The following is a 16397-nucleotide window of genomic DNA, read 5'->3' on the forward strand; positions in this document are numbered from 1 at the left end:
CGGTATGGCTTGTTATGTTGTTGTATTAAAGACCTGACTGGGTCCAGAACCCCACGGTATGGCTTGTTATATTGTTGTATCAGAGACCTGACTGGGCCCAGCACCCCACAGTATGGCTCGTTATGCCCAGTGCCCCACGGTATGGCTCGTCATTTTGTTGTGTTTGTGTACTGAGGAACATATAAATAAAGACACTTTCAATTTCTTTAGGTTGGGGTCTTTCATCAAGGTAAGTGTATCATAGCTAGCAATCTAACAACAGGTCCTACCTTCCAGCTAGCTAATTAGCAAAGGACATAGCTAGCAAGCTAACTACAGGTCCTACCTTCCAGCTAGCTAATTAGCAAAGGACATAGCTAGCAAGCTAACAACAGGTCCTACCTTCCAGCTAGCTAATTAGCAAAGGACATAGCTAGCAAGCTAAATGCTCCACCAAGAAGAAGAAGACTACGCCCTTAAAATCTGTGGTCGATGTGTGTTGCGCTTGTGTGGAATACTATCCCAATGAGAGTTACAAACACAATCTCTTTATTGCCAAGACTCATTGGGGAAGGTGTTTTGGGAGCTTACGGTTATGATTAGGTAAGAGTTATGACTATGGTTAAGGTTAGGGTAAGGGCAGGGTTAAATCAAATCAAATCAAATTTGAATGGTCACATACACATATTTAGCAGATGTAATTGTGGGTGTAGCGAAATGCTTGTGTTCCTCGCTCCAACAGTGCAGTAGTATCTAACAATGCAGTAGTATCTAAACATTATTCACAACAATACACAAATCTAAAAGTAAAAGAATGAAATTATGAAATATATAAATATTAGATTGAGCAATGTTTGAGTGGCATTGCCTAAATACAGTAGAATATGATACTACTTTACTCATCTCATATGTATATACTGTATGTAAACATTATTTAAACATTATTAAAGTGACTAGTGATTCCATGTCTATGTATATAGGGCAGCAGCTTCTAAGGTGCAGGGTTGTGTAACCGGGTGGAAGCCAGCTAGTGATGGCTATTTAACAGTCTAATGGCCTTAAGATAGAAGCTGTTTTTCAGTCTCTCGGTCCCAGCTTTGATGCACCTGTACTGACCTCGCCTTCTGGATGATAGCAGGGTGAACCGTTTGCGGCTCGGGTGGTTGATGTCCTTAATTATCTTTTTGGCCTTCCTGTGACATCGGGTGCTGTAGGTGTACTGGAGGTGGCTCCCCTAAACCCTAAGGTTAGGGTTAGGGTTTAGGGGAGGGACGTACCAAGGATCCCAGATAGCACAACAGAAAAACAATTAGGTGTAATGTGAATAACGTGACTTCACTAAACCATTCCAACGTTTCTGCAACTAACTCCCCCTAACAAGCAACGTTTGAAATATGTTCTACCTTCTTGTGGCTTTGAGTCAGTGACTCTTATCACAGAGCATGTCTATATCATATTCAACATAGTGGGTATGTCACATTTGACATTGGTGATTATGTCACACAGTTATGCCACATTTATGAACACTTTATAAAGCATGACATATGGTTATAGATGCTTTGTAACACATTTATGTAGTACTTATGGAGGCATTATAAAGGATCTATGAAGCCTTTATAAGCTGAATGTTATTTAAAGCGTGACCCAAAACACATAAATGCAGTGGTATTACGCTACGTTTGAAGTAAATGCAGTACATTCATAATGTCCCATAGTTTATGCTGTTTGTTACAGTTTTTGCCGATTGCTTACACACTGAAGGTGAATGCTTAGACAAAAGCATCAAAACCTTAACTTTTGTAACCATGCCTTACAGTTTTTTCCAACTGCTTACACACGTTTTCAAAACTGTCTCCTTTTTTTCAAAACTCTACACACAATTCCCTAAACTGCACACACAAAATGCAAAATGCCTCACATCTCCTTCAAAATGTAACACTGCATTCAAAATGCCATAAACACATGTCAGAATGAAGCATTTGCATCAAATGGCAAACACTGCTTTCATAATAGTACATTTTTGGATATACCATGTAAACACTGTTGTTCTAAATCTAAAGCTCTTTGGTCTTTCATAGGCTTATATCTACATTTCAATACAATGTTCTACAGTGAAAGTAATCTGCTGAGAGGGGTAACAAGTACACTGTAAACACCAATGCAATGTAGAAACAGAAAATATTTATTAGGCCAAACATTACTGTTGTATACAGTAGCATACAACAAAACCATAAACATATGTAAACCAAAAGTATATTCTTTAGAATACAGTAAAGAACACAATTGTGTGTGTGGGGTCCCAGGGGGGGGGGGGCAGTCCAGGAATTGGTGGTGGGGGGGCAGTCACCAGTGCTAAGCTACGCTTCATCTCTTCTCCGGGCTGGGTCTGGCCACAATACTTCGTCCACATCACAAGATACATTTTCTCTTGCCAAACATCGGGGGGAAGGATCTCCTAGCATGGCGTATCCAACCTTGGACAGAGGCAACCTCTATGTCCCCACATGCGTCCTCCATTTCCTGGAGAAGCGGCATGCGGGCATAGGGTTGGCGATCATACACTTTCCAGCGCCAGGCTGAGAAGAATTCCTCTATGGGGTTTAGAAAAGGTGAATATGGGGGTAGGTACAAAACTACAAATTGTGGATGGGTGGCAAACCAGTTTTGGACCAGAACAGCCCGGTGAAAACTAACATTGTCCCATAAAACCCCAAATCTAGCAGGCTCCTGATCTGGATCAGGGACAAGCATTGTGTAAATTGCATCCAGAAAAGTAAGCATATGGCCGGTGTTGTACGGACCCAGTGTGGCATTGTGATGGAGGACCCCGTTTTGTGTGACGGCAGCACACATAGTTATATTACCCCCATGCTGTCCAGGGACATTGGTAATTGCCCTCTGTACTATTGTGTGTGTGACCTGGTGAATAAGTGTAGCATTTTGGTTGGTTGTGTTTGGAAAAGGAAAGCAAGTCACTTCCTGTTAGATTTTTGTGTTTTAGGTAGAGAATTGTGTGTAGTGTTTTGAAAAAAGTGTTTTATGCAATTGACAACTGAGTCAAAGGCTGAGAAATAGCTTATGGTTTTGGATATTTGGTGTCTAGTTTTGCACTTTGAGTGAGAGGTTTCAAAAATCGTGTGACATGAAAAGATTTTGTGTGTAAGCAGTTGGAAAAAACTGTAAACAAAGGCACCAAAAGTACAAACACATTTTCTGCTTTCCACTTTGTTTGCAATTCTGCAACACACTTTGCACTTTGATTGCACTTTGTTTACAATTCTGCAAAACACTTGCAAAACACTACACACTGTTTCTTACATTAGACACTTTCCATCAAGAATGACATTTCTTGCAATCATTGGGAAAACAGAGTTTCATTTTGACATAGAAGTGAGATGTTTATCTCCAAGTGTTGTGTCTTATTTGGCTTGTGTGTAGAGTTTTGACACAATGAGCCAAATTCCGCAAAAAGTGTGTAAGCAATCGCAAAAAAATTGTAATACAATATATTAGGATAAATATATCAAAAATAGATAGAAAGTGATTGATAATGTGATGATGCAGGTCCAGGGGTTGGACTGACTCATACGGTTTGGCTCATGAGAAACATACACTTTTTTTTTCATTACGTTTCACATTTTCTGAGTTCAACGTCGAAGTGATCTGAAGTGTTCTGAAGTGTTCTGAAGTGATCTGAAGTGTTCTGAAGTCATTGCAGGCAATCTCAACGCTGTGCTTTACAGGGAAGACATTCTCCTCCCTCATGTGGTACCCTTCCTGCAGGCTCATCCTGACATGACCCTCCAGCATGACAATGCCACCAGCCATTATTTATTCTTGGCATACAACACAAGGTTTATGAATTTTATCAAGCTTTCCTGGCCTTATTGCTGAATAGCCAAATTGAGTAATTGTGAAACAATTTCAATATAGAAATGCTTCATTTGCTGTTCCATTGTGGAACTTGATATAATGCTTATTGGAATTTCATTTGCTTCTTTCTCTTTCTGTTAACTTCAAATTTTTCTAACTTAATTGGCCTCTCCCTTTTACAAATTATCTCTCTCTCTCTCTCTCTCTCTCTCTCTCTCTCTCTCTCTCTCTCTCTCACCATCTGTCTCTTTCTATCTCTCTCTGTCTCTCTCTCAAACACAAACTTTCTCTCTCAGAGTGAGAGATCTTGTCACAGATCAGTATAACCTGACTGATCCATTTCCAGGGTTAGGGTTAGTTAGCATAACCAGTCTGTTTGTGGTGACTGATCCATTTCCAGGGTTAGGGTTAGTTAGCATAACCAGTCTGTTTGTGGTGACTGATCCATTTCCAGGGATACGGTTAGGTTTAGTTAGTATAACCCGTCTGTCTGTGTGATCCATCTCCAGGTACACAGCGGTGGTGATGCCTGTCCTCTACAACACCACACACAGCTCCAGGAAGCGGGTCTCTGTCATGATCGCGACAGTGTGGATCCTGGCCTTTGCTGTATCCTGCCCCCTGCTGTTCGGATTTAACACATCAGGTGAGACACGTGAGTACAGGTGAGACACACCCACACCCCCTCGCACCTACAGAGTTTGAAATGAACCACTATCCAGTGAGCCTCTATACCCCTGGAAAACTGCCTCCCTAGCCAGTGTGTCAGTTCTTGATTGTAGTGAATGATCTCTATTACTCAGTGTGTGTTGTTTCTCTCCATATGTCAATTAAGTCCAGGCTTTTTCAGAAATTCACCAATTTGTTCACACCAATGTTAGGTCTATGGGGTAATCTATCAGTCTCATTATAATAAACCATATTAAAATCCCCACCAACTATAATCTGACTGGATGGATATTTTCTCAGAAGAAGTAAGTGATTTGGAGGACTAGAACAGGATCCATACACATTACACAACACACAGAATCTGTCCATGTGGTTGATGACCGCTACTAGCCAATGTCCATTGGTGTCCATCTGAGTAAACAAAAATGTCCCTTTGAAATTGTGTGCTAAAATTGCAACCCCAGCTGCATGATTAGTCCCGTGGACAACAAAATGTCACTGCCCCGCTGATTTTTATTGATCTATATTTCTTATTCGTATTTTTTTTTTTGGTACAATAGAAAGAAAAAAAAAATTAAACTGCATTGTTGGTTAAGGGCTTGTAAGTAAGCATTTCACTGTAAGGTCTACACCTGTCGTATTCAGCGCATGTGACACATTTTATTTGATTACATTTTTCCCAAAATTCTAGTCCTCTGCATGAATGTTTCTTGAACGAATATAAGATCTGCGTTGCAGTCCTTAAAAATAAAGCTTTCCTCTTCAACCGGTTTCGTATCCCCCTGGCATTGATTGGCATAAACTTCATGTCCATATATACAAAATAGAAAGGAAAATCATATGCTATCGCAACTCTCCCCTCTCTTTAAAAAGTTGCTTCATATACAGTACCATTCAAAAGTTTGGACACACCTACTCATTCAAGGGTTTTTCTTTAATATTACTATTTTCTACATTGTAGAATAATATTGAAGACATCAGAACTATGAAATAACACATATGTAATCATGTAGTTACCAAAAAAGTGTTAAACAAATCAAAATATATTTGAGATTTGAGATTCTTCAAAGTAGCCACTCTTTCCCTTGATGCCAGCTTTGCACACTCTTGGCATTTTCTCAATAATTTTCATGAGGTAGTCACCTGGAATGCATTTCATTTAACAGGTGTGCCTTATTAAAAGTGAATGCGTTTGAGCCAATCAGTTGTGTTGTGATAAGGTAGGGGTGGTATACAGAAGATAGCCCTATTTGGTAAAAGATCAAGTCCATATTATGGAAAGAACAGCACAAATAAGCAAAGAGAAACGAATATACATCATTACTTGAAGACAAGAAGGTCAGTCAATTCGGAAAATGTCAAGAACTTTGAACGTTTCTTCAAGTGCAGTCGCAAAAACCATCAAGCACCATGATGAAACTGGTTCTCATGAGGACCGCCACAGGAAAGGAAGACCCAGAGTTACCTCTGCTGCAGAGGATAAATTCATTAGTTAACTGCACCTCAGATTGCAGCCCAAATAAATGCTTCACAGAGTTCAAGTAACAGACACATCTCAACATCAACTGTTCAGAGGAGACTGCATGAATCAGGCGTTCATGATCGAATTGCTGCAAAGAAACCACTACTAAAGGACACCAATAATAAGAAGAGACTTGCATGGGCCAAGAAACATGAGCAATGGACTTTAGACCACTGGAAATCTGTCCTTCATTCTGATGAATCTAAATTTGCGATTTTTGGTTCTAACAGCCATGTCTTTGTGAGACGCAGTGTAGGTGAACGGATGATCTCCGCATGTGTGGTTCGCACCGTGAAGCTTGGAGGAGGAGGTATGATTGTGTGGGGGTGCTTTGCTGGTGGCACTGTCAGTGATTTATTTAGAATTCAAGGCACACAACCAGCATGGCTACCAAAGCATTCTGCAGCAATACACCATCCCATCTGGTTTGCGCTTATTGGGACTATCATTTGTTTTTCAACTGGACAATGACCCAACACACCTCCAGGCTGTGTAAGGGCTATTTGACCAAGATGGAGAGTGATGGAGTGCTGCATCAGATGACCTGGCCTCCACAATCACCTGACCTCAACCCAATTGAGATGATTTGGGATGAGTTGGACCGCAGAGTGAAGGAAAAACAGCCAACAAGTGCTCAGCATATGTGGGAACTCCTTCAAGACTATTGGAAAAGCATTCCAGGTGAAGCTGGTTGAGAGAATGCCAAGAGTGTGCAAAGCTGTCATCAAGGCAAAGGGTGCTACTTTGAAGAATCTCAAATATAAAATATCTTTTGACTTGTTTAATGGTTTTCTGGTTACTACATGATTCCATATGTGTTATTTTATAGTTTTGACGTCTTCACTATTATTCTACAATGTAAAAAATAGTAAAAATAAATGAAAACCCTTGAATGAGTAGGTGTTCTAAACTTTTGATTGGTACTGTAGGTCCATTATCTTTTCTATATATTTTCTATTTGGTTTAAATTGTTTAACTTTAGACTGAAAGCGTTTTTCCATCCCTGTAACACTGGTATAAATCAAATCAAATCAAATCAAATGTATTTTTATATAGCCCTTCGTACATCAGCTGATATTCTCAAAGTGCTGTACAGAAACCCAGCCTAAAACCCCAAACAGCAAGCAAAGCATGTGAAAGAAGCACGGTGGCTAGGAAAAACTCCCTAGGAAAAACTCCCTAGAAAGGCCAAAAACCTAGGAAGAAACCTAGAGAGGAACCAGGCTATGAGGGGTGGCCAGTCCTCTTCTGGCTGTGCAGGGTGGATATTATAACAGAACATGGTCAAAATGTTAAAATGTTAAAATGTTCATAAATGACCAGCATGGTCAAATAATAATAATCATAGTAGTTGTCGAGGGTGCAACAAGCACGTCCGGTGAACAGGTCAGGGTTCCATAGCCGCAGGCAGAACAGTTGAAACTGGAGCAGCAGCACGGCCAGGTGGACTGGGGACAGCAAGGAGTTATCATACCAGGTAGTCCTGAGGCATGGTCCTAGGGCTCAGGTCCTCCGAGAGAAAGACAGAAAGAGAGAAAGAGAGAATTAGAGAGAGCATATTTAAATACACACAGGACACCGGATAAGACAAGAGAAATACTCCAGATGTAACAGACTGACCCTAGCCCCCCGACACATAAACTACTGCAGCATAAATACTGGAGGCTGAGACAGGAGGGATCAGAAGACACTGTGGCCCCATCCGATGATACCCCCGGACAGGGCCAAACAGGCAGGATATAACCCCACCCACTTTGTCAAAGCACAGCCTGAGTCTGCGTCTCTCACATTGGTAGGCAGACCATTCCATAAAAATGGAGCTCTATAGGAGAAAACCCTACCTCCAGCCGTTTGCTTAGAAATTCTAGGGACAATTAGGAGGCCTGCGTCTTGTGACCGTAGCGTACGTGTAGGTATGTACGGCAGGACCAAATCGGAAAGATGGGTAGGAGCAAGCCCATGTAATGCTTTGTAGGTTAGCAGTAAATCCTTGAAATCAGCCCTTGCCTTAACAGGAAGCCAGTGTAGGGAGGCTAGCACTGGAGTAATATGATCAAATTTTTTCGTTCTAGTCAGGATTCTAGCAGCCGTATTTAGCACTAACTGAAGTTTATTTAGTGCTTTATCCGGGTAGCCGGAAAGTAGAGCATTGCAGTAGTCCAGCCTAGAAGTAACAAAAGCATGGATTAATTTTTCTGCGTCATTTTTGGACAGAAAATTTCTGATTTTTGCAATGTTACGTAGATGGAAAAAAGCTGTCCTTGAAACAGTCTTGATATGTTCTTCAAAAGAGAGATCAGGGTCCAGAGTAACGCCGAGGTCCTTCACAGTTTTATTTGAGACGACTGTACAACCATCCAGATTAATTGTCAGATTCAACAGAAGATCTCTTTGTTTCTTGGGACCTAGAACAAGCATCTCTGTTTTGTCCGAGTTTAAAAGTAGAAAGTTTGCAGCCATCCACTTCTTTATGTCTGAAACACAGGCTTCTAGCGAGGGCAATTTTGGGGCTTCACCATGTTTCATTGAAATGTACAGCTGTGTGTCGTCCGCATAGCAGTGAAATTTAACATTATGTTTTCGAATGACATCCCCAAGAGGTAAAATATATAGTGAAAACAATAGTGGTCCTAAAACGGAACCTTGAGGAACACCGAAATTTACAATTGATTTGTCAGAGGACAAACCATTCACAGAGACAAACTGATATCTTTCCGACAGATAAGATCTAAACCAGGCCAGAACTTGTCCATGTAGACCAATTTGGGTTTCCAATCTCTCCAAAAGAATGTGGTGATCGATGGTATCAAAAGCGGCACTAAGATCTAGGAGCACGAGGACAGATGCAGAGCCTTGGTCTGACGTCATTAAAAGGTCATTTACCACCTTCACAAGTGCAGTCTCAGTGCTATGATGGGGTCTAAAACCAGACTGAAGCGTTTCGTATACATTGTTTGTCTTCAGGAAGGCAGTGAGTTGCTGTGCAACAGCTTTTTCTAAAATTTTTGAGATGAATGGAAGATTCGATATAGGCCGATAGTTTTTTATAATTTCTGGATCAAGATTCGGCTTTTTCAAGAGAGGCTTTATTACTGCCACTTTTAGTGAGCTTGGTACACATCCGGTGGATAGAGAGCCGTTTATTATGTTCAACATAGGAGGGCCAAGCACAGGAAGCAGCTCTTTCAGTAGTTTAGTTGGAATAGGGTCCAGTATGCAGCTTGAGGGTTTGGAGGCCATGATTATTTTCATCATTGCGTCAAGAGATATAGTACTAAAACACTTTAGTATCTCCCTTGATCCTAGGTCCTGGCAGAGTTGTGCAGACTCAGGACAATGGAGCTTTGGAGGAATACCCAGATTTAAAGAGGAATCTGTAATTTGCTTTCTAATGATCATGATCTTTTCCTCAAAGAAGTTCATAAATTTATTACTGCTGAAGTGAAAGCCATCCTCCATTTGCGAAGGCTGCTTTTTAGTTAGCTTTGCGACAGTATCAAAAAGAAATTTCGGATTGTTCTTATTTTCCTCAATTAAGTTGGAAAAATAGGATGATCGAGCAGCAGTAAGGGCTCTTCGATACTGCACGGTACTGTCTTTCCAAGCTAGTCGGAAGACTTCCAGTTTGGTGTGGCGCCATTTCCGTTCCAATTTTCTGGAAGCTTGCTTCAGAGCTCGTGTATTTTCTGTATACCAGGGAGCTAGTTTCTTATGACAGATGTTTTTAGTTTTTAGGGGTGCAACTGCATCTAGGGTATTGCGCAAGGTTAAATTGAGTTCCTCGGTTAGGTGGTTAACTGATTTTTGTCCTCTGACGTCCTTGGGTAGGCAGAGGCAGTCTGGAAGGGCATCAAGGAATCTTTGGGTTGTCTGAGAATTTATAGCACGACTTTTAATGCTCCTTGGTTGGGGTCTGAGCAGATTATTTGTTGCAATTGCAAACGTAATAAAATGGTGGTCCGATAGTCCAGGATTATGAGGAAAAACATTTAGATCCACAACATTTATTCCATGGGACAAAACTAGGTCCAGAGTATGACTGTGGCAGTGAGTAGGTCCAGAGACATGTTGGACAAAACCCACTGAGTCGATGATGGCTCCGAAAGCCTTTTGGAGTGGGTCTGTGGACTTTTCCATGTGAATGTTAAAGTCACCAAAAATTTGAATATTATCTGCTATGACTACAAGATCCGATAGGAATTCAGGGAACTCAGTGAGGAACACTGCATATGGCCCAGGAGGCCTATAAACAGTAGCTATAAAAAGTGAGTGAGTAGGCTGCATAGATTTCATGACTAGAAGCTCAAAAGACGAAACGTCATTGTTGTTTTTTTTTTGTAAATTGAAATTTGCTATCGTAGATGTTAGCAACACCTCCGCCTTTGCCGGATGCACGGGGGGTATGGTCACTAATGTAACCAGGGGGTGAGGCCTCATTTAACACAGTAAATTCATCAGGCTTAAGCCATGTTTCAGTCAGGCCAATCACATCAAGATTATTATCAGTGATTAGTTCATTGACTATAACTGCCTTGGAAGTGAGGGATCTAACATTAAGTAACCCAATTTTGAGATGTGAGGTATCACAATCTCTTTCAATAATGGCAGGAATGGAGGAGGTCTTTATACTAGTGAGATTGCTAAAGCGAACACCGCCATTTTTAATTTTGCCCAACCTAGATCGAGGCACAGACACGGTCTCAATGGGGAAAGCTGAGCTGACTACGCTGACTGTGCTAGTGGCAGACTCCACTAAGCTGGCAGGCTGGCTAACAGCCTGCTGCCTGGCCTGCACCCTATTTCATTGTGGAGCTAGAGGAGTTAGAGCCCTGTCTATGTTCGTAGATAAGATGAGAGCACCCCTCCAGCTAGGATGGAGTCCGTCACTCCTCAACAGGCTAGGCTTGGTCCTGTTTGTGGGTGAGTCCCAGAAAGAGGGCCAATTATCTACAAATTCTATCTTTTGGGAGGGGCAGAAAACAGTTTTCAACCAGCGATTGAGTTGTGAGACTCTGCTGTAGAGCTCATCACTCCCCCTAACTGGGAGGGGGCCAGAGACAATTAATCGATGCCGACACATCTTTCTAGCTGATTTACACGCTGAAGCTATGTTGCGCTTGGTGACCTCTGACTGTTTCATCCTAACATCGTTGGTGCCGACGTGGATAACAATATCTCTATACTCTCTACACTCGCCAGTTTTAGCTTTAGCCAGCACCGTCTTTAGATTAGCCTTAACGTCGGTAGCCCTGCCCCCTCGTAAACAGTGTATGATCGCTGGATGATTAGTTTTAAGTCTAATACTGCGGGTAATGGAGTCGCCAATGACTAGGGTTTTCAATTTGTCAGAGCTAATGGTGGGAGCCGTCGGCGTCTCAGACCCCACAATGGGAGGAGTAGAGACCAGAGAAGTCTCGGCCTCCGACTCCGACTCGCTTAATGGGGAGAACCGGTTGAAAGTTTCTGTCGGCTGAATAAGCGACACCGGTTGAGCATTCCTACAGCGTTTCCCTCCAGAAGCCGTGAGAAAGATGTCCGGCTGCGGGGACCGTGCGAGGGGGTTTATACTAACGTTACTATCTGTACTTACTGGTGGCACAGACGCTGTTTCATCCTTTCCTACACTGAAATTACCCTTGCCTAACGATCGCGTCTGAAGCTGGGCTTGCAGCACAGCTATCCTTGCCGTAAGGCGATCGTTCTCCTGTATATTATAAGTACAACGACTGCAATTAGAAGGCATCATGTTAATGTTACTTAGCTTCGGCTGTTTGAAGTCCTGACGAACCATGTCCAGATAAAACCTCCGGGGTGAAAAAGTTGAATGAAAAAAGTTGAGTGAGGGAAAAAGTAAAAATATACGGTAATGAAAGAGTAAAAAACCGTCAGGTATCAAAGTAAGATCGGCAACAAAAACGCACAGCAGCGTAAACAAGTATAAATGATTCGGGAGACAGACGCAGGAATGGGTCATAGAGTTTTTTATTGTACCCAAATTACGGCGTGCCGTGTAAAGGCACGGGAACGAAGACGAAACAAACACTATACAAAAACAAAGGGTTGAAACCCAAACAAAAGAGCGAGGAGTACCTCGAATAAATAACACACGCGCACAATGATTAACACACGGTACGAGATCCGTAATCATCTGCGCAATCCACAAGGGCACGAAAGCCCAAAACACACAGCACAGGTACTCACATGCACCAACGGACATTGTAACAATATCGGATGGACCATTCCCGCTGTCTTCCTCAATGGTCCATTATTATGCCACGCTGGTATGAAGAGATTCGGGAGACAGGCGCAAGAATGAGTAATCTTTTTTTTATTGAACTCAAATTACGGCACGGGGATGAAGACCAAACAAACACGTAACAAAACACAGGGTAGAAACCCAAAACAAAAGAGCGAGTTGTACCTCGAATAAATAACACACGCGCACAATGATTAACACACGGTACGAGATCCGTAATCATCTGCGCAATCCACAAGGGCACGAAAGCCCAAACACACAGCACAGGTACTCACATGCACCAACAGACATTGTAACAGTAATGTACAGCCCAATGGAAACCAAAGGGCACACTTATACAAGTACTAATCAGTGGGAAGTAGGGGACGAGTGTGCGTAATGAATGTTCCGGAGTTTTTTTAATGAAACCTTGCTGCGACCCACAGGTGGGTCCCGACCCACAGCTTGGGAACCACTGGACTAGATGTTCAGCTCAGATCAGGTAGAGGCGTACTATAAGTGTTTAGTAATTAGACCATGGTCGTGTTCTCCGAATGGTTGTTTTCTTCTTCCTCAGACGACCCGACGGTGTGCTCCATCTCCAACCCTGACTTTGTGATCTACTCGTCGGTGGTGTCCTTCTACCTGCCCTTCACTGTTACCCTGCTGGTGTATGTCCGCATCTACGTCTTCCTGCGAAAAAGGAGGAAGAGGATCGCCTTCCGCCAGGCCAGAAGTGGAAAAGTCCAGCCAGGTTCGGCCCTGCCCTCAGTGGTGAGAACACATCCAAATGGTCCCACAGTGATAGTGCAAATGTACATTGAAGTGAGTGCATACTCTCATTACATCTGCACATAGGTGTGTAAGGATTTCCTTACAGAAGAGATGGCAATCTCAATGGGACTCACATAGATAAATGAATGAAAAAGCACTACACGCTCACATCAACATTTCACTCATGAATAGCCAATGTCACAAGTGGCATCTGTCATGTGACACAACCACAATGAAATGTCTACCACCATCATACAGAGCGTGCACGAAAACAGAGATCTTGGAGAGATCTGATGTAGAGAGGAGGTTATCCAGCTATTAGGCTTGTCGTGGTTGCAGGAGGAGGGATGATGATATAATAATGTGGGATCTGAGGATCCGTGGGCTTGTTGGAGTTCCTTTGATCATTACATTCACGTTCAGGCAGGTTTTAGGGTCATTTCCATCACACTAGAGGTGACTGTAAGGTCATGCCCATAATGTGACAGTAGCAGGTGGAAGGATAGTTTATGTTACAGTCCGCTCTTTACCGACTTAGAAATTACAATGTCAAATAAATGGTAATTACATGGTAATTATAAACTAATTACTGTTTTGTTTAATTGGGATTCATTAAAATAGGAGGCATTATGTTGTATTTAGTTCCAAAGGGTGCCAATTGCTCCACATAATGTCTTAGTAAATACCAAGCAACACCATCTGGAGGGGAAGTCAAATAAAGAGAATTGAATCAGTGACATTGGGGCTGGTTATAAGATCAGACCCTTCATTTGAGTGGCGGGTTGCAGCATCATTTCCAGTCATTGAGCCCAGGTTTGATCATAACCATTACGAGATGTTTGTGTAGTCGGATCACGTCCCAGGAGACATCTGGGATGAGGGAACTAACGGTGCTGTTTGGGAATGTTGGAACAGGATTTAGTTCCAGCTAACTGAAGAAAAATGTGATATGGAGAGAAAAGCTTTCAATGCTGCCCTGATTTATTTTGATTTTGATATAAATGGAATGCAATTTTTTCTCCCCATCCAATTTCAGTAGAGTCAATCAGAGATTAGAGCAAGATTATCTGCAACACAGCAGGCAAAGACGTTAAAAACTTGAGGAATCTGGTTTAAGGTGTTCGAGGGCCCTGTGCTACGTGGTTTAGTTAACAGCTATTTATATTGACGGATGGATGGATTGAGGATTGGGTGCTAAGATAGATTTGTTTACCTTTTGAAGGGTGAGCCAGGTGAGATATTTCCTCTCTGCCTGTCACGGTAAAGGAGGTGCAACGGTTTTTAGAGTTTGCCAATTACTACCGGAGATTTATCCAGGGTTTTGGCCAGGTGGCGGCTCCCATTACCTCACTGCTGAAAGGGGTCCTGTACGTCTGCAGTGGTCGGTTGAGGAGGACAGGGCTTTTGGGCACCTAAGAGCTCTGTTGACCTCGGCTCCCGTGCTGGCCCATCCGGATCCCTCTTTGGCGTTCATAGTGGAGGTGGACGCGTCCGAGGCTGGGATGGGAGCCGTGCTCTCTCAGCGCTCGGGCATGCCACCGAAGCTCCGCCCCTGTGCTTTCTTCTCGAAGAAGCTCAGCCCGGCGGAGCAAAACTATGATGTGGGGGACCGGGAGCTGTTGGCTGTGGTTAAGGCTTTGAAGGCGTGGAGACATTGGCTTGAGGGGGCTAAACACCCTTTTCTCATCTGGACTGACCACCGCAACCTGGAGTACATCCGGGCAGCGAGGAGACTGAATCCTCGTCAGGCAAGGTGGGCCTTGTTTTTTACCCGTTTTGTGTTTACCCTGTCCTACAGACCAGGTTCCCAGAATATGAAGGCAGACACACTGTCCCGGCTGTATGACACAGAGGAGCGGCCCATGGATCAGACTCCCATACTCCCGGCCTCCTGCCTGGTAGCGCCGGTCGTGTGGGAGCTGGACACGGACATTGAGCAGGTGTTGCGTACAGAGCCCGCTCCTGTCCAGTGTCCTGTTGGGCGTCTGTACGTTCCGTCTGCTGTCCGTGACCAGTTGATCTATTGGGCCCACACGTCACCCTCCTCTGGTCATCTGGGAATCGGTCGGACGGTGCGCAGTCTGACTGGGAAGTACTAGTGGCCCACCTTGGCTAAGGACGTGAGGGTTTATGTTTCCTCCTGCTTGGTGTGCGCCCAGTGCAAGGCTCCTAGGCACCTGCTCAGAGGTAAGTTACAACCCTTACCCATTCCACAACGGCCGTGGTAGATTTCCTGACTGTCGTCTCCTCCCTTTGCCCGGTCTCCCTACGGCCCTACAGACTGCGGAGGCCTTGTTTACACACGTCTTCCGGCACTACGGTGTGCCTGAGGATATAGTGTCTGATCAGAGTCCCCAGTTCACGTCGAGGGTCTGGAAGGCGTTCATGGAACGTCTGCGGGTCTCGGTCAACCTTACCTCAGGTTTTCACCCCGAGAGTAACGGGCAGGTGGAGAGAGTAAACCAGGATGTGGGCTGGTTTCTGATGTCCTATTGCCAGGACCGGCCGGGGGAGTGGGCAGCATTCGTGCCCTGTCCACCTTCATTGCGCCGTGCTGCGCCCGTCACCGCAGTGAAGCCCCGGTGTTCGCACCTTGGGACCGGGTCTGGCTCTCGACCCGAAACCTGCCCCTCAGCCTGCCCTGCCATAAGCTGGGCCCGCAGTTTGTGGGGCCATTCAAAGTCCTGAGGAGAGTGTACGAGGTGTGTTACAGGTTAAACTTCCCCCCAATTACCGCATTAACCCCTCGTTCCATGTGTCTCTCCTCAGGCTGGTGATGGTTGGTTCACTCCAGGAATCTGAGGTGCGGGAGGTTCCTTCGCCCCCGCTGGACATCGAGGGGGCCCCGGCGTACTCCGTTCGATCCATCCTGGATTCGAGGCGTCGGGCGGGGGGCCTTCAGTACCTCGTGGAGTGGGAGGGGTACTGCCCGGAGGAGAGGTGCTGGGTTCCGGTGGCGGATGTGTTGGACCCTGAACTGCTGCGGGAGTTCCACCGTCGCCGGCCGGATCGCCCTGCGCCTCGCCCTCCGGGTCGTCCCTGAGGCCGGTGTCGGTGCACCGCTGGAGCCGCGCGTCGGGGGGGTACTGTCACGACTTCCGCTGAAGTCGGCTCCTCTCCTTGTTCGAGGGGCGTTCGGCGGTTGACGTCACCGGCTTTCTAGCCATCACCGCTCCATTTTTCATTGTTCCATTTGTTTTGTCTTGTTCCCTGCACACCTGGTTTACATTCTCAATCACACTGCATGTATTTATTCCTCTGTTCCCATCCATGTCTTTGTGTGAAATTGTTTCGTGTTACGTGTTTGAGGTTATGCGCCAGGCTGGTGTTTATGATCCATGTTAT

General features: G+C 44.2%; 1 protein-coding gene across 1 annotated transcript in view; it reads left to right on the top strand.

The window, feature by feature from the left end:
- drd3 (dopamine receptor D3) overlaps positions 1-16397 on the top strand; it is a 52483-nt gene that overhangs the window by 23490 nt on the left and 12596 nt on the right. Inside the window, exons 3-4 of the mRNA XM_045702656.1 lie at positions 4362-4507; positions 12856-13052. Of these exons, the coding sequence (XP_045558612.1) occupies positions 4362-4507; positions 12856-13052 (343 nt within the window). The remainder of the gene's footprint in view (positions 1-4361; positions 4508-12855; positions 13053-16397) is intronic.

This window comes from Salmo salar, chromosome ssa19 (genome assembly GCF_905237065.1).
Source record: "Salmo salar chromosome ssa19, Ssal_v3.1, whole genome shotgun sequence".
Taxonomy (NCBI): Eukaryota; Metazoa; Chordata; class Actinopteri; order Salmoniformes; family Salmonidae; genus Salmo; species Salmo salar.